The sequence below is a fragment of the Armigeres subalbatus genome, chromosome 3 (assembly GCF_024139115.2).
Source record: "Armigeres subalbatus isolate Guangzhou_Male chromosome 3, GZ_Asu_2, whole genome shotgun sequence".
NCBI lineage: Eukaryota > Metazoa > Arthropoda > Insecta > Diptera > Culicidae > Armigeres > Armigeres subalbatus.
Window position 1 is genome coordinate 139179144 of NC_085141.1, and position 24960 is coordinate 139204103.

The 24960-nt window shown below is 38.8% G+C and overlaps 3 protein-coding genes and 1 long non-coding RNA gene across 5 annotated transcripts in view; 2 read left to right on the plus strand and 2 right to left on the minus strand.

Moving 5' to 3' along the window:
• LOC134224223 (6-phosphogluconate dehydrogenase, decarboxylating) overlaps positions 1-24960 on the minus strand; it is a 342849-nt gene that overhangs the window by 48122 nt on the left and 269767 nt on the right. The gene's annotated exons all lie outside the window — the stretch shown is intronic.
• LOC134220912 (uncharacterized) lies at positions 3674-4745 on the plus strand. Its single transcript, XR_009982103.1, has 3 exons — positions 3674-3896; positions 3975-4252; positions 4346-4745. It is a non-coding gene; the product is annotated as an uncharacterized LOC134220912 (long non-coding RNA).
• On the minus strand, positions 6329-7620 carry LOC134226334 (uncharacterized). Its single transcript, XM_062707053.1, has 2 exons — positions 7448-7620; positions 6329-7386 (listed from the first exon to the last, which is right to left on the minus strand). Exons 1-2 carry the CDS (start codon positions 7571-7573, stop codon positions 6406-6408), a joined length of 1107 nt encoding a protein of 368 aa, XP_062563037.1. The 5' UTR covers positions 7574-7620; the 3' UTR covers positions 6329-6405.
• Positions 8996-24953, plus strand: LOC134224225 (LYR motif-containing protein 4). Of its 2 annotated transcripts, none has more exons than XM_062703539.1 (4): positions 8996-9126; positions 9192-9293; positions 9358-9478; positions 24623-24953. In XM_062703539.1, exons 2-4 carry the CDS (start codon positions 9205-9207, stop codon positions 24671-24673), a joined length of 261 nt encoding a protein of 86 aa, XP_062559523.1. In that variant the 5' UTR covers positions 8996-9126; positions 9192-9204; the 3' UTR covers positions 24674-24953. The 2 variants fall into 2 exon arrangements, with proteins under 2 accessions (XP_062559523.1, XP_062559522.1); XM_062703538.1 differs by having other exon boundaries at positions 9006-9055.

Genomic DNA, 24960 nt, shown 5'->3' on the forward strand with positions numbered 1-24960 from the left:
CGCAGAATTTTGTGGTAATAACGACATGGTGATCGGGGGATCGCTCTTCCCTCATCGACCGGTTCACAAGGTCACGTGGGTCTCCCGTGACGGCTTTACAGAAAATCAAATCGACCACATCTGCATCAGCTGAAAATGGAAACGGAGCCTTCTTGATGTACGGAATAAACGTAGTGCCGATATCGCGTCTGATCATCACCTCCTCATTGGCGAAATACGCCTGCGCATTGCGCGGATTCGTCGGCAGGAGGAAAGAGTTGGACGACGATTCAACACACGCCAACTGGAAGATGCCACGGTGAAACGGTCCTTCGTTGAAGAACTGGAGACGCGTGCTGCAGATATTCCGGAAAATGGCAGCGTGGAAGACCAATGGACCGCCATCAAGAATGCCTTCATCGCCACCAGCGAGAACAATCTGGGCGAACTACGCACCCAGAGAAAACAATGGATCACCGATGAGACCTGGAGGAAGATAGAGGAGCGAAGAGAAGCCAAAGCCGCGATAGAGCGATCGAAAACCAGAGGAGCCAAAGTCTTAGCCCGTCAACGATACGCGGCTCTTGAGAATGAAGTAAAACGCTCATGTCGACGGGACAAGCGAGCGTGGGCAGACTCTCTGGCCGACGAAGGAGAGAGCCGCCGCAACCGGGGACATTCGCCTCCTCTACGATATCTCACGACGCTTAAGCGGGGCGAAGATGAATGCAACGATGCCTGTGAAAGACGCGAATGATCAGTTATTGACCGACCCAACTGACCAGCTGAAACGCTGGTTCGAGCACTTCGAACAACTTTTTCAAGTACCAGCCAGGCCATCACCACCTCGGCATGATCTGCCTAGGATCCGACGTATAACACGCGTCAATACCGAAGCTCTATCACTGCTAGAGATTCAAACAGCCATCCAAAGCATGAAATCGAATAAAGCCCCAGGGGTCGACCGCATATCAGCCGAGATGCTCAAAGCTGACCCCATGACATCCGCTCAACTACTGCATCGTTTATTTCGTAATATCTGGGACACCGCAACTTTCCCGGTCGACTGGATGCAAGGTATCTTAGTGAAGGTGCCCAAAAGGGTGACCTGACTGTATGCGATAACTGGCGAGGCATTATGTTGCTGTGTACCGTTCTCAAAGTTCTGTGCAAAATTATCCTAGCCCGGATTCAGGAGAAGATCGATGCGACTCTCCGGCGGCAGCAAGCCGGATTCCGTGCCGGAAGATCCTGTGTGGACCATATTGTCACGCACCGCATCATTCTGGAGCAGGTCAACGAATTCCAAGAGTCCCTTTACTTGGTATTCATTGACTACGAAAAAGCTTTCGACCGTCTCAATCACGAGAATATGTGGGGCGCCCTGAGACGCAAGGGAGTTCCTGAGAAAATCATCGGCCTCATCGAAGCACAGTACGAGGCCTTTTCGTGTAGAGTGCTGCATAATGGGGTCCTGTCCGATCCTATCCGGGTCGTAGCTGGTGTGAGGCAAGGATGTATCCTATCACCGTTACTGTTCCTCATCGTAATCGATGAGATTCTGGTAGGTGCGATTGACCGTGAACCAATCCGCGGGCTGTTATGGCAGCCTATAACCATGGAGCACCTAAACGACTTCGAATTGGCTGATGACGTTGCACTCCTCGCGCAACGGCGCTCTGATATGCAGAGTAAGCTCAACGACCTTGCCGAGCGCTCCTCTTCGGCAGGTTTAGTCATCAACGTCAACAAAACCAAATCGTTGGATGTAAACACGGTGACCACTTCCTGTTTCACAGTAGCCGGGCAACCAGTGGAGAATGTTGAAAGCTTCCAATATCTTGGTAGCCAAATGGCGTCAGACGGCGGTACCAAGATCGACATAGGCGCAAGGATCAAGAAAGCAAGGGCTGCCTTTGCTTTAGTTTAAGAAATATCTGGAAAAACAGGCAGATAAGTGAACGCACCAAAATACGAATTTTCAACTCTAACGTGAAATCTGTGCTGTTATACGCTAGCGAAACATGGTGTGTATCAGTGGAGAACACTCAACGGCTGCAGGTGTTCATTAACAGATGCCTGCTGTATATAATTCGGGCCTGGTGGCCTCACAACTGGATCTCAAACAATGAGCTCCATCGTCGTTGTCACCAGAGGCCGATAGCAACAGAAATTCGGGATCGGAAGTGGGGCTGGGTCGGCCACACTCTACGTAGGGGCGGAAACGAAATCTGTAAACAAGCATTAGACTGGAACCCAGCGGGACATCGCAGCAGAGGCAGACCCAGAGGCTCATGGCGGCGAAGCCTCAATAAAGAAATAAAAGAAGTCGACCGAAATCTAACCTGGCAACAGGTTAAAGCGATAGCCGGGCAACGCTCAGGATGGAGATCTTTCAAGTCGGCCCTTTGCACCACCGGAGGTGTACAGGATCCGTAAGTAAGTAAGTAAGATAAGACAGGACAAGACAAGTGAATTGAACAAGTCGCTTGAATTGAACCTGTAAACACCTTCATTCAATTCATTTAAACGAAAAGAAAGTTGAGTTGTTCAATTCATTTGCCATGTGAAAACGTAGCTTAAGATTCTTAATTCTCGTCATATCGATATGTATATAAAAAATGAGTTTAAGTTTGCTTTAAAGCAATATAATGTTGAAAAATCATTAAAATACAATAATGGCTTAAGGTGATTATACAATCAAGCCATGTGGTGAATTTCAAATTCACCACGCGGTTTTCTACTCCTATTGTCAAAAGTTCACATCTAGCGTAATAATGTTCGTACAATGCTGAAATTAAAGTCGATTGTTTAGCGTAAGTAAGCAAACGATCAAACGTATGTTTCATCCCCATGGGCGTTGTGGTTCTCTCAATTCGTGCTCTTGAAAAATCATTAGAAAAAACACGTGGTTTCCAAGATGGCCGATTTGTGGCTTTGTTGTATAACCACCTTAAGTTGTTGTAAGTAAACCCAACGCGATCGTACGAAAATTGATCTAGAATGCGGCGTCGCTAAAAACTCACAGATTGAGATTTAGAACGCCAAATTCAACCACAAACCCGACCAACACAGGGTACGTTCTGCTAGTGTGAACATATTCATTACATTTTGTCTGGACTCTGGAATTATGTATTTTGAAGTGTAAGTTGAAGTAAAGCTGCTAGGAGTAGGTAAATACAAATCAAATTTCACCACATTAATCATCAGGAAGGGAGGCAACGGTATACATATATCATTCCCTGACATTTTCCTTTTTCTTACCCTAACAAATCTAGCGGCAAGCACTGCAAACTCTGCGTTTATTTTTTCTAATTTGTCTATTGCGATAAAATAGAAAAATTCGAACTGGGGTACGATAGTTCTGACAGTCGGAGTCGTTCCGCAAACGTCAAACGGCAGTACACTTGACAAAATTTCATTTTTGCACTTCCAACATGCTGAAAAATTTGAAACGGAACTATGGAATACAAGATGGCTATAATGTTTTCGGATCCTCAATTTGTTTTTCAGAACAAAAAGATGCCCATAATATTTTATTGTGAAGCGTACCCATTAATACATAATTCATTACTATTTACTATATTTCAAATAGACTTTCCACATATTGGTATATGAACATAACGATCAATATTATATGTCTATTCTGTTTTTGACCATAATCTCAAATAACCGCGCCCAATGTGATCTCTGATCTGAGCTGATTGCATTGTTTTGTTTTGCTTATTATTGATTTGCATATTTTCACGAGTTGTATTAATATTCTGTCGTGCTCAATGTTAAAAGTATTTGATTTTCCGGATCAAGTTATCGGAATTAGTAGGCTATCTTCCAGATGTGTGATGGTTTCAGTTTAACGAAAGCTCGGGCGGAACTGGCTACAATAACGTTTATCTAATCGACATCTTTTCTACAAGGTAAGTTATGAAAATAAGTACAACGTTGAAGAACCTGTTGCAGTAGTACTTCCTGTCTATTTCGCTATAAATACTTAGGTAGAACTTCTGCTCGTTAATGTTTTCGATTTCGGATCGATGGATTACCAGAGGCATTAGCTGCATTGTATCATCTACAGAAACGTTCGGCAATTTTCTGGATAACAGGAACGGGAAGACTAGCAAAGCCTTTCTTTCAATCATGATCTGTTTCTGGGAGCAAATAATGAGAGAGGGCTTGGAAGCCGCAGACATTCCTACTGATATCCAAACAGCAAGCCGGGCCGCACTGGAATACTGTTATTCGAATCAGAAGAGGACAATATTTAACAAACAAGGTATGTACAGAACACTTTTGACAGCAAAAATAAGTTGTCCTATAATCCTTTGTCCTTTTTTCTAATAAGTTTATTTCTTTGGTTTTTGAACAGGATGTCGTAAATTGAAATTGAAGACGGAAACTTTTGTGGTTCATGCTCCACACGAGAAGATTTACAGCGCTTTCGGAATCAATATGCGGAACATTGGTTGGAGTTGCAGAACAATAAGTTAATTACAAAATGATAACATTAGTTCAGATATTATTTCGAAAAACCCGAGGAATTAGGGTTACAAAGATGAATAGATTTGGTGTTTAATAAATTGTTATTTTTATACTAAACCGGGTACTAAACCTATTAGTTTAAGAATCAATTAGAAGAAAATGCATTCGCATAACGGAAAAGTAACAAAAATCTTTTTATTTTAGATTTGCAAATTTCACGGAGCTCACGCTTAATTTATTTTTGAATTTCAAGCTAAATACAATAAATGAAAATGAACTACTTCCGATATTCATAGTGTTATTTTTTCGATTTGACAGTTCTACCATTTAGTTCTCATATCTCGAAATAAAAGTAAATTATTTGGAAGAAAAGTTAAAAAGAAATAACGTTTCGAAAATTGAAAATTACCCGAACCGTTGGGCTTTTCAATAAGACATATATTAAATGATTTGATGTCCGTCAAAAGTAATCTTGCTCTGCGTGCAAGGTTCTTTGGTAATTATTGAACTGTCACTTAAGCTCAATTCGAGTCGAATCCATCAAAGCTATGCGTGCAAGGTTCTTTGCTAATTATTGAACTGTCACTTAGGTTCAAGTCGAGTCGAAACCGGAAATTATTAGACGCAACCTGAAAGTGCATACTAACTTTTCAAACGAATTTTCTGTTGAAAATAAATATGTGATCCAGTCCAGACCTTGCAGTTAACGAGCAAAACGAATAACATTTTCAGTAAGTGATGTGAGTTACATTTTCATGATTTTAAACCCAATTAGTTAAATCTAATATTATTTTTTTAGATAGAAATGACTGCAATCAGTGATGAGGTGTTCCATAAACAAGCGACAGTAAATACAAGTAAATACAATTATTATGTATGTATGGCTACTATTTTCTGGGTTTGACGAAATTTCAGCTATCCATATATGCAAAGCATTACTTAACAATCGTAAATTGGGGTCAACGATATGAAAGCAATGGCTTCTACTCGCGGAAGCAGAGGGAAAATGTTTATTTGAAGTTTCCGGAGCATCAAAGAAAGTGGATAATCAATCGGTATGAAAGTAAACCAGTACTGTACTTAGATGAATCATGGTATTTAATTCAACAAAACTTCTACCAAATAATAAGCAAGTTGTCAATTATTAACATACTTACTACATGCTGAAGGCTTCACCTGGAAGGTTATCCAAAGGAGCGCAAGACAAATTCGTCAAGAAAACACATTTAATTTCTACTTCGAACTTTCTTCTTTCACCTGGGATATTAATCAATTGGTTTTTCTTGATGAAGTATCATTTGATTCGCGAGACATGTTGAGAAACAAAGGGTATGCTCCAATAGGAAAACGGATTCTATATAGAGGTGAATTCAAAAGACGCCCAAGAACATCATTGCTTTGTTTCTTGGGGCAGAACGGTCTAATCGATTCATTCATCACCAATGGAACGTTCACCAGGCAAATTTTTTTTGACTGCTGCCGAATTCTTGCAAACAGTGATCGAATTCAACAGTACCCGGGTCACAATTCTGTTTGGATCCTAGATGGAGCAAGAATTCATTGCCACAGAGCAATAGTAGAATTTCTTCGAAGCATGGGGATTCATGTCGTATTTTTACCTGCTTACTCGCCTTTTTACAACCCAATCGAGTTCATGTTCGGCTACGTTAAACGATATTTGCAACGTAATAACATCGAAAATCGCTCCAAAGGCTTGTCTATTGTCGTGTTTGAAACATAGGAGGAATTCAAATCCAGAGATTTCACTAAGGTGTTTCGTAAATGTGGGTTTTTCCCAGGCGGAATATTTGACCCGAGTATTGGACTAAACCATGATGTGAAACAATTTGAATTCGGGAAAATGCTGTAATTTTTATTTTATTGATATTGTCAAGAAATGTTGGTCAAGTTTTGAAAGAGAATAAAACGATACAGGATATAAAAATATTAATTGTGATCTACATCAACACAGTCTGTTATTTCTTCTGCGACTGATTTCGAAAATGAGGATTCCTCAGGTGACACAGCCTCAGACACAGAATTTAATAGCTTTCGATACTCGGAAACTTTTTTCTCCATCGCCCAAATTCTTCCATCAATTTGTTGAGTAAGAGTTTTTAAGCTGTCGGTACATGTACGAAGATCTTTCAGCTCATCGTCGAAAAAGTCAACCACATTCCTGGCTACTTTCAACTCCTGTTTAGTTTTTACCAAAATAGAATCTGGGTGAATCGGAACAGGTCGAAACAACCGAACCATGGTATCAGGTGGTCCACTGGCAATAAGACGGGTTCGAAGATGCTCCGGTTGCTTAAGAATATAGGTGGCCCAAATTGACCAGTTTATGTCATCGGAAACATAGTGTTCTCTATGGGCTTCTTTCAACTCGGCGACTGTTTCAAAAAGATTCACATTTGAAGGTGCTCCTGATCGGTCCGGATTCGACGGTTTCAGCTGCTTGGCCTTTACTTTGTCCCATTGTTGGGATGAGGTAACTGCCACTGAATATCGATAAATAAAAATATTCACATCCTTATTATACCAGCTGTGCAGCATATTCGATGTCAAAGAAGATGGAGTGTAATATCGCTTCGAAATCTTATCACTGAACAACACAAATTTATCGAAGTCTTCGAAACTAGGTTCTGATTCCTTCACACACAGTTCTAGGTCAGTTGAGGAGGAAGCTGTAGATTGCGGATATCTGAAGAATACCTCACGTTGCAGGAATTTAGAAGTAAAATCCCAAGTCTGCTTCACGACCTCATCTGTAGAATCTGCTGTAATGAGAAGTTCTCCTACGTTTTCACCGTGCTTCTGCCCTTTAAAATTCCTCGCTATGAAAACTCCTTTGAAACGATACTTTTTTTGATCGGGAGTACGAGGAAGCTCAGCTAGCTCCACAATTTGGGGTTTCTTTCGTTTTGGCTGAAATGAGTACGATGTGCGAAAACTAATCAACAAAAACCATTTTAAAAAATCAACCTACCTGAGTCTGATGTTCCGTATCAAAAAGTTGTTCTGATATCAAAGTATCATCGACATCGACAATTTCATAATCGACGCCTTCCCGGAGGAACTGAGTAAAGTTGTCCTGATCGAAGTTTCCATCCATTTTTATTTTAATTATTATTTTTCCCAATTAATGAATAGATTGTTCGTAAAGTCAGGCCGTATACAAATATGCGCTCACTTTTCATTTGACAGTTAAATATTTGTTTGCCCGGCAATAAATATAGCATTGGGTGTGTCGGTAAAAAAATGACAACTGTGACGTGACAGTGCAATTTGACAGTTCATTGATTCTGCATTGTTATTCTTTTGCGTGGGTCTTTCTCATTTCCAAATTATTCTCAAATTAAACTTTGAAAGAATAGGTCACTTAATAATAATCGTAATAATAAAAATAATTAAATAATAATAATAACGTAAATAATAACTTAATAATTATCGAATAACCCAGCTTGCAGAACGATATTGTCGGCGTAGCACCAACTTCGGGACTTCCGAACTGAATTTTCTTCCGAAGTTTTATCTGTCAAACTAATTGATGCGTTGTTCAGTGCATCGTTAGACGCAAGATGAATACACCACTAGGTGTTCCAATCTGCCAAATTCACGATTCAGCCACCTTGGATTTTAGTATGGAAGAGCCAGCCGGTTTGTTTATGTTTTGCACCGGAAATGAATTTTTCAACCCCGCCTTCTTCTCGTCCATAAACTGGGCAGATTGAAACACCTAGCTGTGTATTCATCTTGGTTAGACGGATCTAGCGCACTACTTCCGATGTTTGGAAAGTTGCCTGTATCCCGAGCAGGAGGAATTGGCTCAATAATACCTAATTCTGTTATTGATACTATACTCTGTTATGAACTAGCCCTGCATAAGAGGTAGAATACCAAAGGAATCAAACCAAAAACTAATATTCACAATACTTGAGCCATAACATACTCAGTTATTAAATTGAATTTCAATACCAAATGCATAACCAATTATTATTCGTTTGGAATTGAAATACCTAAGCATGTTATGCCTCAAGTATTCTGCATATATGTTTTTGGTATTATTTTTTGGTAAAATCTTATGCAAGGCTAGTTCATACCAATTTCTGTTATCGAGGTCGTCGCTCCTTCTCGAGATCTGGAGAAAATCCAACTTCGGTATAAAAAGCGTTCTAACTTTGTTCCGGATAGACAATATTACTTTTGACAGATATCGAATAATTATTGATATATGTCTTAATGGTTTCGCGCGGTTTTGCTGAATAGCATCAGCCGTTTACTTGATTGGGCATTTTTTTTTAATTCTCGAAATGTCACTTTAAAAAAATAAATGTATAAATGTTAAAAATGCCAAAATTATAAAATGAACAAACAAAATATGCCCGAGAACTTCGATCAGTGTAACCGTAATTTGACGTTTGCGATAGTGGCTCTTCTTTTTCTTCTTTACTCCGCAAAATTAGAAGTTTTCTCTGTTCTCGCAATACCCCTGGGTCTGTACCCCTCCTGATGCTTGGCTTCTGGCCGTTCATGCACCTAATTTTGAAAGCACGTGTCAAATGGTTTGTTTTGTTTCCTCACTGCGACGACGACGGTAAGCGTAAGAGCTGAATCAGTCGAACAGCTGATATTGAACGGAACGGTGCAGAGCGCTCAAAATTTCGAGTTTGTCGAACAGAAATCAATATTTTATATCGGCTATTAAAACGTTTATTCTGTTTACGATTTAGAACAATCATCCATATGTCCAGTGCCGCTCACAGGATGAAAGTGCTGTCCCTCTACAAACAGCTGCTGCGTGAATCGCAGAAGTTCAGCTCCTACAATTTCCGGTAGGCGGCTTAGTGATGGTATTTCGTGTGCAAAAAGGTTCATATTTATGTGTTAATCTTCCAGCAATTATGCTCTGCGGCGGATCCGAGATGCATTCCGAGAGGGTAAGGCGCTGACCGACTCGACAAAGATTCAAAGCGAGGTAGATTATGCCAGCAAGAATTTGGACATCATCAAGCGGCAGGTAAGAACTTTGAGCTGAATTCAGTCTGTAGGTAAATGCTCGTTACTTGATGTGAGCAACATCTACATTTTACTATGTGATGTAATCTTTATTTAGTTGCTGCAATGTGTAGAAAATAGGTAGTTTGCCTCTTTGATTATTCCGATATGGTTCGTTGCACGTAAATTGATTACGGTCGAAGAGTAGTTACGAGTTACTTATCGATCTGAATAAATATTTTATCAAGGCTATATTTGCCGCAATGAATCTGACAGATGTAGTGGTTTCACTTTTGTTAATGTTTACGCCTGAATAGCAACACGTTGCTTTTGATGCATGAGGCTGCACTATGCAAATGTGAGGTTTATTATTTTGATATCAAAGATCCTTGACCATAGATATTTTATTCATTCATTTTTATTTTGGATTGCTAATAATTCATTATTTAAGCCAGATTTATAATATTAAAGCTTATTCATTGTCATTGGTGTGTGCAAATCGTTGCAAAACTCGATTTTTTTTCAACACTCATATAGTGCTCAACAAGTTTCGTTGGATAAACGTACAACTTGTGCTGAAAAAAATATCCTTTTGCAACTCCGGATCATAATATGTACATGGTTTCACAGTTCGTGTTTGAGTGACAGAACGGCCTACCTTACCAACGATTACTTTGTAGCACTTAAATAAGTTGCATATGTATAATTTATTATAACATTCATTTGGGTGCTAAAATGGAAAATCAACAATGGGACAACAGTTACAAATAGTATATTTTCTGTGTCGCGTTATAAATGAAATAGTTTGATGGACGTGACTTCAAAGTTCTTCATAGTCAGGTCAAACTGTCGATTTGTGATTTGTAGAGCGCATTGCTCGATAATATGAAAACTGATCATTTTCTGCAACAACTTGATTTTTTTGGCAAGAACGATAAGGCGAAGCTTATTAGATGGAACCATTTAGGTTTTTATTCATTTATTTATTTATTTATTGGGAGCAGGGAAAAGCCCGCTTGAGTTGAACAATTAGAAATTCATTAGCTCTCACTCAAGCGGGCGCAAAACCTCCTCATCTTTTCTATGCATCAACAGATTACAATATCCAAATGATACAATTCGGCTTAAAACTACATCCCACAATAAACTTAAATCTAGGCCTAGCTACTACTGATTGTCGTTTAGAAGGTGAGAAAAGTTCGTACGGAGAGTGTTACGAGATGAATGGAAATCGAATCCAATGGAGCAGTTATTGAATATACGGCACATGCTAGTAAATGACTCGTTGTGACCATAATTAGTTCGTGCACCATGAAGAAAGAGGAGAGAAGGAGAGCGAAGATTCCTATGGCTAACATTGATGTTTAGCATGAAAAGCAGTGGGGGACAGTCGATTCTCGATTGCAAGAGGTCTGCAATGAATATCGCCCGAGAAGTATTGCGACGGACTGTTAAGAGCTCTAAATCTATAAGCTTGCAACGGTCTTCATAGCTGGGTAAATTTGAAGGATCTCTCCATGGAAGGCGGCGTAAAGCGAAGCGTATAAATTTGCGTTGAACGGATTCTATTCTAGCAATATTGTTCTGGTAATATGGAGCCCACACTGTGGAACAATATTCTAAAATCGATCTGACTAAAGAACAATATAGTGCTTTGAGGCAGTGGACATCATCGAAATGCTTTGCAATTCGGAATATAAAGCCAAGGGTGCAAGAGGCTTTAGAAGTTACGTACGCAATATTCTCTCTAAACGTTAGCTTAGAATCCAAAATCACCCGAGGTCTTTGACAGAAGATTCTCGCCGGAGACTAGTGGAACCGATTTTGTAGTCGTAGCTAATCACAGAAAGTTTGCGGGAGAATGACATCAAAGAACATTTGTCAGCATTGAGTACACACTTAACTCATTTCACCGTATTCGGTCAATTTTACCGAAATCTCAACAGCAGAACAGTTCGGTAATTTATTTTACAGATTTTTTGTAATTTTTTCCATTGCTCCACTGTCAAAATCACCGAAAATCAGTTAAATTATTTACCCACCAGTTCTGCTGTTGAGATTTCGGTAAAATTTTACCGAATTCGGCGATTTATTTTACGTGTAATTATCTGATTTAAATCACACCAGTTTGAAAACAAATTCAGTTGTGATTGTAGGAACGACGCATCATCGAGATTTTTTATAATCCAGTACAGCTTGAAATCATCGGCAAATGAGAGCTTGAAAGACTTGAGCAACAAATTGATGTCGTTTAAATAAATGATAAAAACAAGTGGCCCAAGATGGCTACCTTGGGGCACTCCTGAAGTTATCGGAAAATAGGATGAAATGCAATCTCCAATTTTGATTGCCATTTCTCGATTGCTCAGATATGACTGAAGCCAGTTCAGGAGAGGCCCGGAGAATCCGAGACGCTCGAATTTGGCTACGGCGATTTTATGATAGATTTTATCAAAGGCAGCTGAAAGTCCGTATAAATCGAATCAACCTGTTGTCCTTTCTGAAAAGCCTTAGTGATGGTTGACGAATAAACAAGTAGGTTGGTAGTTGTTGATCGTTTGGGGATGAAGCCATGTTGATCCTCTGATATATAACCCAGGCAGTTGTGAGATAAAAAATTGTGGACCAGTTTTTCAAACAGCTTTGAGATTGCACATAGAGCAGCAATACCCCTATAGTTCTTGACTTGCTGCTTATCACCTTTCTTGAAGACAGGAAAAATGTAGGATTTTTTCCAGTGATCCGGAAAAGTTCCAGTACGCAGCGATAAGTTAAACAACATTGATAGAGGCAGACATAAACTGGAGGAACATTTTTTTAAAATGATTGATGGGATGCCATCCGGTCCCGGATTAGACGATGATTTTAAAGAGGAACAGCATTCGGCGACGTACTCGGCGGTGACAATGGGATGTTGGCCAACTGGAGGATATAACGGGACATTGGCAGCAGCTTGCTGAACTTCTGATTCGTTGAGAAGATGGTTCGAAAAAACTCCAGAGAATTGCTCCAAAAAAAGATCACAAATTCCTTCAGTAGACGTCTGTTCGATATGCCCATTAGTCATGACAGTTGGGAGACCGGATGCTTTCCGTTGTGAATCCACGAAGCCCCAAAATCGTTTTGGGTTAAGTCGTAGTCGTTGATACGAAGAGTAGAGCCTGTCGTTCACATATTTAAAACGCCGATTTGTGGAGTGATACACGACCTTGTAATAGTGCTTTTTGAATTTTGAGTATTTCCTCAAGGCAGACCTTTTCCGGGTTTTCAGGCGTTTTAAATAATTATTGCTCCATAGGAAGAGATGATATACGTTTTGGTACAAACTGATCAATCGAGTAGAGTAATATGTTTGAGACCGTAATAACAGCACAGTTAACATTCATGTTCATGGTGACATCCTGCCAGTTAATATTTTCTAGGAACATATTCATACTAGTATAATCACCCTTTTTGAAGTTGTAGTAGATGCTTTCAACTGGTTCAGAGAAAATACAAGGCGTGACGCTACTCGCAGTTATGAGCAAAGGTGGATGATGTGAAGTTGACGTTAAAAGAGGCGAAGGAGCTTCAATCAACGTGCAGCAAATATTGCCGTCCGAACTGCCGAAACAGAGATCAAGTAGTCTTCCATTTTCATTCATAATGTTATTCATTTGATGAATGCGTGCTAGCACAAATTGCTAGGCAATAACTGTCTAAGAGAACCGAGCTTATTGAACTGATCGACGAGTGGGAAGCGTCGGGATAAAGATAGCCTGATTGACTTGGTATCCATTTAACATTAGGCAAATTAAAATCTCCTAGAATCAATACACTATCCTTGAGTTGCATCCGATCCAATATCGAAGAAAGTGAATTGACATGCTGGTCAATGACATATTGGTCTAGAATGCGGTCCGGTGGAATATACAAAACGCATATGAATAAAGTGTGGCTTTCAAAATTAACAGCAACCCAAACTTGTTCGACCGCTTCAGAATTCGGGATGGACAAGGTTCCGATCATATTATCTTCTCCTTCTTATTGGCATTACATCTCTCACTGGGACATTGCCGCCTCGCTGTTTAGTTTTCATTTAGCACTTCCGCAGTTATTTACAGTGAGGTTTCTGAGTCAAGTTACCATTTTTGCATTCGTATATCATGAGGCTAGCACGATGATACGTCTATGCCCAAGGAAGTCGAGACGATTTCCAAACCGAAAATTGCCTAGACCGAAATCGGCAATTGAACCCAGCTACCCTCAGCATGGTCTTGCTTTGTAGCCGCGCGTCTTACCGCTAGGCTAAGGAGGGCCCCATCATATTATATTGAAGACCATATTTCGTCATCGCGAAAATAGTATGTGCAACTCGTTGCAAAACTCGATTTTTTTCAGCACTAGTAGTATGTATCCGTAAAACTTGTGTCTTAAACATTTTCTTTTTAACTACTTGCTCGAATTACTGTCTAGTTGCATCGATATCAAAAATCACGGAATTAATGCCTGAGTCTTGAGTCATTGCTACGAAAGGTGTGACTGACTGTTGAAGTTTTTATGAGTTAATCGTAATAGAATTAGATGCTAACATGTACTCTAGAAGTCACTACGTGGGAATAATGTTTGATTGCTTTGTGTTTAGTTTCGTATCTAAAGCACATCACGTTAATAATCGACCCAGAGCTAATAATAATGGATGGGTAATGATGAGTGACAAAGTGATGCTTAGGATTGGGATCAGTCAAATCCGATTCCGCAACTGATCAACGTTATCCAATAAGAATGAATATTGTGGATTTACTCGATATCAAGATTTTCCCGATTACTTTTACGGCTACTCAGAGTAAGCGCAAAAAATCGAGGGGAACTGCAATGTTAATGTCTTATAAAACTTAATTTTAATTATTACAAATATTTAGTCAAATGAAATCAATTCTTCAATATTACAGTCGCAGAACTTTATGAAATAATGTAGGAATTTTTTTTCGCGGTTTTTTGTGGCAAGTATTAAACATTTTATATCTCACGATCAGGTAATAAATATCATATACATCTAACTACCCCTCACCTATCACTCAAATAAAGAATAAAAAAAAATCTAACTACCCCTCACCTACTGGGACACGTGCTCATTCTTTTGTCCGCCAAAAATGCAAATGCCAAAAAGCACGTGGTTGCCGGTAAACAAATATTCGCTCTTTCACTCAGATTGCTGGTTGTTTTTTTTTGACGTTTACTTTGTCTCGCTCAAACCAACAGCGAATACTCTAGCGACTACTTTAACGAACATTTGGTGGAACGGCTACTCTAACCGACCGTGTCCACCTAGCAAGTAAACGTACAATACTGAAAACAGTATTAAACCAAACTTACCAATGCAATAAGTCCATACTATGTAGATCTTTATTGGGAATTGTCCAGCTATTAAGATGAACATTTTGTGGAACAATGCATTTCACTGGAGATCTTTCATAATAAAATTGTTTTTCTTTTTGCCCAGTTGTTACGACATTTAGTAATATCTGGCATACGCTTAGTTCTTGATCTATACATAATTAGCCGAATGATTTTCCCCTCGCACTGAAGCACTGAAATCAGTTGGTGATAAATAGTTTTTCGTGCAAATGAGGTAATCAATAGCTTCAGTAAATCCATATTTGCAAATAACGTCTGCACTGAGGCTCTCCACTACATGATTGCAAACAGAACTTCCTGATATACCTTTGTCAAAACGTCAATGTTCATCGGCTTCAAGGTCCTGAATCATGCCTACGACGAATACCGTGGACCCCCGTTAATATGACCGCTTTTAATCTGAACACTTTTTAATTTGAACCCCGTTCGTTTGAACATCGTTCAAATTAAAAATGGTTCAACACGTGGAATCGAGAAAAGAAAAATGGAACATCGTGAAACGGAATGCAGAATCAAAACAAATTAGCAAAGAGAGCAGCCAGAAACCAGTTTTTCTGATGCAAATAGAGTAACCAGAAGTTCAAATTAAAAATGAACCCCGTTAATTTGAATGAGGTACCGTTCAAATTATCGTGGGTCCACGGTACAGTCTTCTAGTTTTTAATGTTTGTTTTTTTTTTGCGGGGAAGGGTTATTTGGCCGAAAGGGTCGTTTGGTCGAAAGGGTCGTTTGGTCGAAAGGGTCGTTTGGCCGAATGAGTAATTTGGCCGAAAGGGTCGTTTGGTCGAAAGGGTAATTTGGCCGAATGAGTCATTTAGTCGAATGGGTAATTTAGGTCATTTAGCCGAAAGGGTCATTTGGCCGAAAGGGTCATTTGGTCTAAAGGGTCATTTGGCTTAACACGTACGTCGCCAACCCCCATTTTACGACAAAACTCAAAATTCAAAACCACGTAGCCCAGCCAATTTCTAACAGATTTTCAAGCAATCTTCTGGAATCGATCACAAAATTCCTATAGTTTTAGGAACCGAGATCAATTTTCGTGCAATGAGCATGGTTTCGGATATACTCCGGGGAGTACTGATGATGATGATGGTCCCGCCACATACCCCTACAAGGGTTTGAGCTAGACGAGTTAGCTTTAAGATAATTATTTGATATGCATTTAATCGGATTTCCAAAAAGAAAAACGATCCGATTTCTTATCACAGATATAAATTTTAATATTTTACATCACTACACAGCAAAAAAAAAATAAAAAAACTGATCTTTTCAAAACCGCAATCTTGCTAAAGCATCAGTAGTGATACATACAGCTCTATGAAAATGCAAAACTTGTGATACCTCTCGCACAGATTTCAAAACTTTCACCAGGAATCGCGTATCAAGTCAATTTTCGCTCAGCAACTTATATGTATCTATACTGTCGCTAACCGCAAGTCGAGCACATCTGTATATGGGCGTCCATATACAGATGTGCTCGACTTGCGGTTAGCGGCAGTATAGTATTCATGATTCTCGACAATACAGGCAACAACACTTGTGATACCGCTCCGTCGATATTAAAAGTTTCAGTTTAACCGCGAAACAATCTACTAGATAGCTACAGTCACTCTCAAAATTGAGCGTACAGCATGGATAAGATGAATATATTCAAAAATTCCAAAGGAAATTTAATTGTTGGCTAGGTTGTTTTTAATGCATTTCAATATACATCCCTTCCTCCAATGTATGCGTACATAAAATGGTTGAATTTGTTTCTCTAAAGTTCATTTATTTGAAAATAATCTCAAAATACGCCTATTAGATGTGCCAAAATTGAGCGTACAGCGAATGTTTTTCTATAAAATTCTTATTATAAAAGCGATTAATGTAATTTAATGTTATTTCATGGTTATATTTATAATAATAAATATCCGCTACTTGAACATTCAATGTTTTGAAATTAAACCATGTTTTGGTCAAAATGACGAACAAGTAAGATGTATAAACAATGCTATTTAACAATTCAGTGCTGCTGGGCAAAATAGATGCTTTAAGATATGAATTTCACCGGCATCGTGTCTTATATATGATAGATAATCGAAATCGAGCGAGACATACGATAAATTTGGGAAAATTCAGTCGGTAAATGATGAAAACAGATGTAAACATACAGAGAAAACGATAAATGTTGGGAATGGCATATTTCAAATTAAGTATAACTTTATTTAAAAGTCGATGTATAGGTAGCTTATAAGCTCAGGACACTCATTAATAATAATATTAATAAAAAACAGCACACGGATACATTATAAGATGTCATTTTATATTTGAAGACTCAGTCACCGTAGGAACAAATTTGGTTGAATCATTTAAATTCACCAAGATATCATTAAATAAGTTGCCGAACTCTTAAAAAAAGTTTATTTTTACTCGCCACATGGAAATCATCCAATTGTATCCCTTATGGTAACAGATCGTGGAGTTTAATCCAAATTTAATTATGAAATTACGATTTTAGGCTATCTTTTCAATATTCAATCAGAAGTGCTCTACGGGGTTGAAAAGCTGTTTTTATGTTCGGTACCTTAAGATGCACCTTGTACTTTTATAATTTGACTGTGAATGATTGGATTCAATAATATTGCTCTTAATGATAGACCTGAGACAATAATCGAGCTTTAAAACAAATTTAAGTTGAAGACATACTAAATTTGAATTATGTCATTCCTAACATTTGTCGTTTTCTCTGTATGTTTCCATCTGTTTTCATCATTTACCGACTGAGTTTTCCCAAATTAATCGTATGTCTCGCTCGATTTCGATTATCTATCATATATAAGACACGATGCCGGTGAAATCCATATCTTAAAGCATCTATTTTGCCCAGCAGCATTGAATAGTTAAATATCAATGTTCTTACCTCTCACTTGTTCGCCATTTTGACCAAAACATGGTTTAATTTCAAAACATTGAATGTTTAAGTAGCGGATGTTTATTATTATAAATATAATCATGAAAAAACAATATTAAAATATATTAATCGTGTTTATAATAAGAAATTTTATAGAAAAAAATTTGCTGTACGCTCAATTTTGTCACATCTAATAGGCGTATTTTGAGATTATTTTTAAATAAATAAACTTTAGAGAAAAAAAATCAACCATTTTATGTACGCATATATTGAAGGAAGGGATGAATATTGAAATGCATTAAAAACAACCGAGCCAACAATTAAATTTCCTTTGGAATATTCGAATATATACATCTAATCCATGCTGTACGCTCAATTTTGAGAGTGACTGTATATCGAACATTCAAAACTCTTTCAGCAGTAACCATACAAAAGTCATTCACTCCTAATCATTCAAACAGATCAAAATGTGGCACACGAAAATAAAATTTGAAATAATTTATACCTGTATTCCGCGTGCGAGGCTCAAACTCTTGTAGACTACACAAAGAAAAGTTAAATTAATAATTACGTCAAGAAAATATAAAATCCATCACCATCATCATCGAGGCGATCGTTGTAGTCGTTAATGTCCCTATAACAATAAATTAAATTAAAATAAAACACAAAATTATCCGTTGGGTAAAACTTCGTCAAAACTCAAGTTAATGCTAAAAAAACAATGTCGAGTAGCTGTCTAAAATGCAGCTTTGACGTGTGGAATACATTGTCTCTTGAATTGTGCTAGTGTCGCTGCACGTTTGATGTTGTAGGCATCGAATTGAATAGAACAATGAATTTTGTGAAGCACCATGCAAAAAGAAAGGTGTTCTTACATCAACCGCGTTTCTCGTATTATATCTATGTAGGGTAAGACGGTATAATACGCCCCAAAGGCAACTCCTTGATAACTTTTTACTTTTCAACGCAATTTATGCAAACTTTGTGTTATTTGGTAGTCCAGGAAGTCGCAAATGCATTGCCCGTGAGTAGTCATATAAAAATATTACAGATAACACGTAATAAAGCTTTTTTGAAAAGTCGTGAAAAAATGAATTTTAAAAAGTGCCTGGGCAATACGCCCCACCTCAACCAAAGACGTTTTATAGCCCTTCATTGGTATTTTATCAATCCCATAATAAAAAGGCTACAAATCCTTATGCGCTTGACATTAAAAAACCAACATAGGTCCGTTCAAGCAGGTGTGAATTACATTTTAATATTGTCCATACAATTTGGAAGCAACTGCTGCAGGCTCGCTGCGCTTGTGTACAGTTGGTAAGGGCATACCGTCCTGCCTACACTGGGGCGTTTTGGCCAGTGAAACATGTTTTCGAAAATCGTTATATTTTTGAAGATGGAAGCAATTTTGTATCATATTAACCACTGAGAAAAGTTATTTTGTTGCCCAACTGAGTGTTCCAGTGCAAGTTTTGCGGACAGTATGCCAGAGTCGCTTCAGAATGTTGAGCAAACAAACATGAAAAGTTACATCAAAACTGTAACTTTTTGTATTTTGCTATTATTTTCATTGTGTAATACAAAAATACTTCCACATTCACATAGTATGATGGGTTTACAAATACTTATAGGTGCCAACTGGTTTTGACCCTTAATTAGTTATAGTTTTCTAGAAATCAAAGGGGGGCGTTTTGGCCAGGTGGGGCGCATTATTCGCCTTGACGGCAGCGAGAAAACAAAATGGGGGTTGGGTGATGCTTTTTTATTTCACCCGGCAAGGCATATAGGACGTCAATTTTAAAATTCTTGTTAAACCGTTAAAACTCATTTTAGCCGGAAATAATTAGATTTTTCGAGTTAGAAATTTCTTTTACTTTCAGATTAGCAACACTAAAGTTGAATTATTAAAAAAAACATGTATTGATAAGTAGTCAAACATGTAGTTTTCCAAATTTCTAATGCTACGTATTTAAAATCTATTGGTAAATCAGTTTTAAAAACATTTTAAAAGCAATTTAAAATATATTTCCTATCTTCACCATGTTGAAATACAGTGATTTCACGCACACGTCCGTCTTCACTAGATGGCAGCTGCGCGCCTTCGTCAAACCGAATACCGTCTTACCCTATGTCACTTACTCTTTCAATTCGATCACACAAATATCGAGGCAGCAAACCATAATTCACTTTAAAAATGAACACCATAGTCAAATAACCAATGCGTTGCTTTACTGACAGCCACTGCAAGGCGTCTAACAAAAAAGTTGAGGAAGTGGACCTATTGCATCTCAAAATCAAGCGCATTATTTTATTTTGCAAACGCTGTAATCTCGATATTTGTGTTTCGTTAGCCAAGAGTAGGATGGACGGGCAGAAATCCAGATGAGGAGAGATGATTAATTTATACAACAATATTTTACTAGCAATGATCAAATCGTGTTTTAATCGGCAAAGAATTCCATACTTCTTGGCAATTTTCTTGATAGCATTGTCAATATGTTTGTCAAATATTAGCTTGTCATCAATAATCACGCCAAGATATTTAATCTCCCGTACGCGATCAATTGCCTCATCATCCATCATAACAGAGACATTTTCACTTATTCGGTTCCGCGAAATTATCATGAACTTAGTTTTACTTATGTTCAATTTTAACTGTTTATTTTTCAACCATCTACTTAGAGAATGCAAATCTTCGTTTAAGTGTGAAACGGCCTCTTCTAGGGTTTTAGCTGCAATGAACAGCACTGGGGTTACCTCCCTCCCGGAAGAAATGGTCACTTCTCGGGTACTTATTCAAAAGGACGTATGTGATTTTGTAAACAAAGATTCAAAAAAAGAAAGCCTTCGGCTACCTGTCGGTGGTGTTGGTTTGCGTAGGAGTGCCAACAGATTGGACAAATCGACGTTTGAATCTTTGTTTACAAAATCACATATCTACATCCTTTTGAATAAGTACCCGAGACTTGCAGATCGGCTTCGAAATCCATCTTGCGACATTTCAAACTTCATGATTTTGCAAAACATTGGCCAAACAATTGGCCACCCTCCGGGTAATTCCAGGGCCTGATTCCCTTGGGGAAGTGGCCAATTTTCGTTCAATCTTGGAACTCATCTTGCGACATGTCAAACTTCATGATTTTGTAAATCAAGTACACTGGAGTACATTTCGGCGATTTTCTTTCGAATTGGCCACCTTCCGGGTACTTCCGGGTACTATGCGCTGATTGAAATTTTACCGGCGGTGGCGTAATATATGATTTTCAGCGGGCGGCGTTGGCGTGGCGTCGTCACGCCGTTGGTGATCGGCGGCGGCGTGGATCGGCGTGAACCAGTTTCAAGTGCCACAATTTATTCAGAAGTTCCTCCAGGAATTCTTCCGGAAGATCCTCCAAGAATTCCTCCGGAAGATCCTCCAAGAATTCCTCCGGAAGATCCTCCAGGAATTCCTCCGGAAGTTCCTCCAAGAATTCCTCCGGAAGTTCCTCCGGAAGTTCCTCCAGGAATTCCTCCGGAAGATCCTCCAGGAATTCCTCCGGAAGTTCCTGCAGGAATTTCTCTAGAAGTTCCTGCAGGAATTTCTCTAGAAGTTTCTCCAGGAATTCCTCCGGGAAATCCTCTAGTAATTCCTACAGTAATTCATCCGGAAGTTCCTCCAGGAATTCCTCCGGAAGTTTCTCCAGGAATTCCTCCGGAAGCTCCTCCAGGAATTCCTCCGGAAGTTCCTCCAGGAATTCCTCCGGAAGTTCCTCCAGTAATTCCTCCGGAAGTTCCTCCATTAAATCCTCCGGAAGATTCTACAGTCATTCTACCGGAAGTTTTTCCAGTAGAGTAGAGTGGGGCAAGAGTACGCACTTAGTTTTAAATCGATCATGTGGCCCTTATGAAGCAAGCTTCTCCATATAAAATCAGTGTCGATGATTCATATACTCTTCCTTTATGTTACCCAGTGGAAAAAATATTGAAATTCGTTTTAGTGGAACCCTTATTGCAAGACAAGTGAAAAACGCACTCTTACCCCACCGGTGGGGTAAAAGTGCGCATCGGGTGGGGTAAGAGTACGCATTTATCCAATCATGTGCTTTAAGTATATATTAACACAAATAAAAGTTAATAACATTTAATTGATGTTTAATGAGCATATATTACGGAATGGTTAAAGATTACGTAACTCTTAAAGGGGAGGGTCCTAAAATGTGCACTTTCATTCGAACAACCATTGTTTCTTATATATACAACAAATTACAGAGGTAAAAATATTTATCAGGTTTCGCGTGGCGTATACAAAGGCATTTTCCTTAAAGAAAGTCCACCAATCACGTAACGTAAAATTTGGCTATTTCATCACTCATGCTCCCCCCGCTATCTTACACTATTTGTAGGAATCCTCTAAAAATTATATGGATCGTCACACATCTCACAACCCCTCCCAGCTAAACGTTGCGTAGTTTATGAATGTTTGTTTTGATTAAATGAAATTATCATTTAGATGAAATTGTGTTTTCGTACTATGTTTAGGTGTACATCAAGTCCTAATACAATTTCATTATTTCGCTTCAGTGCTTTGTTCGCTAAGTCCTTTCTAACACCGAATTACTTCAACTTATCCTAAAAACTTGAGATAATTTCAAATTCTGTCCCTTTTTTCTAAGTTGTGGATCTTTACGCTTTGAAAGAAGTCTTATTTCGGCCGGAGATAACGGTTTGACATCATTACTTGAAGATTCATATGCGTACTCTTGCCCCATCGGTTCCTGCGTACTTTTACCCCACAGTCCCAAAAATTATTCAAGTAATGGCTTTGACTTCTTGGAAAACCAACCGGATTGGTGTTCTGTACCATAAAGTACTCTATACAATAGGTTATCGAAATGGTATAATGTTCACCTGATTGAACGTATATATGGTAATGAAATACTAGTTGCGGAAATCCAATTATTTTTAGCAAAATGACCAAAAAGTTAGCTAACTCCATATCTCTATTGTTGTTTATTCAAATCGTTTACAATTACACATGATAATAGTTGGCCAGAATACCTGTCAAACTGATGCAGTGCTGCTAGTTTATCTTTTTTTATTACTTCAAAAAATCGAAAACGTACTCTTACCCCACGCGCACTCTTGCCCCACTCTACTCTAATTCCTCCGGAAGTTTCTCCAGTAATTCCTCCGGAAGTTCCTACAGTAATTCCTCTGGAAGTTCCTCCAGTAATTCCTCTAGAAGTTCCTCCAGTAAGTCTTCTAGAAGTTCCTCCAGTTTCCCAAGGAATTCCTGGAGGAACATCCGGAGCAACTCCTGGAGAAACTTCCGGAGGAATTCCTGAAGGAACTTCCAGACGAAATCCGGGAGGAGTTTCTGGAGGAACTTCCCAGAGGAATATCTGGAGGAATGTCAAAAAGATTTTTTTGACGATCTTTTAAAAAACTCTTGGAGGAATTTCTGGAAGAATTTCTGGAGAAATTTCTGAAGAAATTTTGGCGCTTGAAACTGGTTCATGCCGAGCCACGCCGCCGCCGATCACCAACGGCGTGACGACGCCACACCGCCGCCGCTGGCTGAAAATGATCTATCACGCCACCGCTGGTAAAATTTCAATCATGCCGTTCGCTAATTGGGGCGGTTTGACAAGCGTCAATGTTGTTTACTTTTTGCATTGAACAAAAGAAAATTTTACGCGCCAGAAAATATCGATCCCGCCAAACACGGAAACAAAACTTCAACGCGTTTTTGACATTACATTCTGACGTTTAGCTGCTTTTTAATTGGGTTTCGCCCCAATTAGCGAACCCCCAACTAAAAAGCGCCCCAACTAGAAAAACCCCAATTAGCGAACGTTCACTGTACCTGGAAGTACCCGGAAGGTGGCCAATTCGATCGAAAATCGCCGAAATGTACTTCAGTGTACTTGTTTTGCAAAATCATGAAGTTTGACATGTCGCAAGATGGGTTCCAAGATTGAACGAAAATTGGCCACTTTCCCAAGGGAACCAGGCCCTGGACGTATCCGGAGGGTGGCCAATTCGATCGATAGTCACCGAAATGTACTCCAGTGCAGGTTTGTAAAATGTCATCTGCATGTCATTTGACTAATTTGTTCATAACTTTCTTCAGAAGCCAAATTTACTTCATAATTTTATATGTACTCATAACGCTTGAGTAGGGCTATATTTTTTTTCAAGGATACATTACTCTAAATATAACATCTGCGGCTGGAAAGGGAAAACTCTCCAAAATGTCACGTGTCATTTGACATAATGTCATTTGAATGACATTTTGCCTCCCACGCCCCAGATTACATTTTACAGGAACATTACATACCTCAGGAAATGATAGCTAACTTCTGAAAAAGTTCTGAGAAAATTATACAAATGAATGCAAATGACATTTTACAACACTGCTCCAGTGTACTTGTTTTGCAAAATCATGAAGTTTGACGTGTCGCAAGATGGATTTCGAAGCCGATTTGCAAGTGACCATTTTTTTCCGGGAGGGAGGCAACCCCAGTACTCCCCGGAATATATCCGAAACCATGGTCATTGCAAGAAAATTGGGTCTCGGTTCCTAAAACTATAGGAATTTTGTGATCGATTCCAGAAGATTGCTTGAAAATCCGTTGGAAATTGGCTGAGCTACGTGGTTTTGAATTTTCAAACCCCGCTTCTTTTACTTTTATACTTTTTGTATTAAACCTCCAAATTTTGTACATATATAAACCGTCACGCTGTTTGGAGCCCCCCTTCCCCCCTACAAGCGTAACGTACTTTGTGCATGGCCCTTTTAATGAATGCAATCATATTCTAATCTAATGCCACTTAAAAATGTAATCAATGCAAATAAGAACTAAAACAAATTTATTTATCTTTTTCTACCAGGCCCTTATCAGTCAGATGTTCCGGGCGGACAAACTTGTAATCGAAAAATGAATCATCACGCTGAGTGGCGCAATCACCGAGATACGCAAACCTCCACGAAGGAAACTGGAAAGCAGTTTAAATCACAACATTTAGCGTTAGTTTCGTAGGTTTTTTTCTATAGTCATGCAAGAATTTAAGTGTTCTCACATTCGAATATATGGAACACAGAACGCTGCACTGTTTAGGTATTAAACAAATGAGTAGTGAGATACAATAGCTTGTAAATGTCAATGGAAATCGTATAAAAGAAAAAAGAAATGGCGGAGAAATAAAATGTTTAACTCAAGAATTTTGTT

Bases quoted from the DNA above. Each gene is read 5' to 3' on its own strand.
- LOC134226334 (XM_062707053.1), bottom strand. From the start codon at position 7,573: ATGGATGGAAACTTCGATCAGGACAACTTTACTCAGTTCCTCCGGGAA. The intron at 7,387-7,447 runs GTAGGTTGATTT...TACTCATTTCAG, and splicing joins ATACGGAACATCAGACTCAG to CCAAAACGAAAGAAACCCCA.
- LOC134224225 (XM_062703538.1), top strand. From the start codon at position 9,021: ATGGTTTGTTTTGTTTCCTCACTGCGACGACGACG. The intron at 9,056-9,191 runs GTAAGCGTAAGA...TTTACGATTTAG, and splicing joins TCCTCACTGCGACGACGACG to AACAATCATCCATATGTCCA. The intron at 9,294-9,357 runs GTAGGCGGCTTA...TTAATCTTCCAG, and splicing joins TTCAGCTCCTACAATTTCCG to CAATTATGCTCTGCGGCGGA.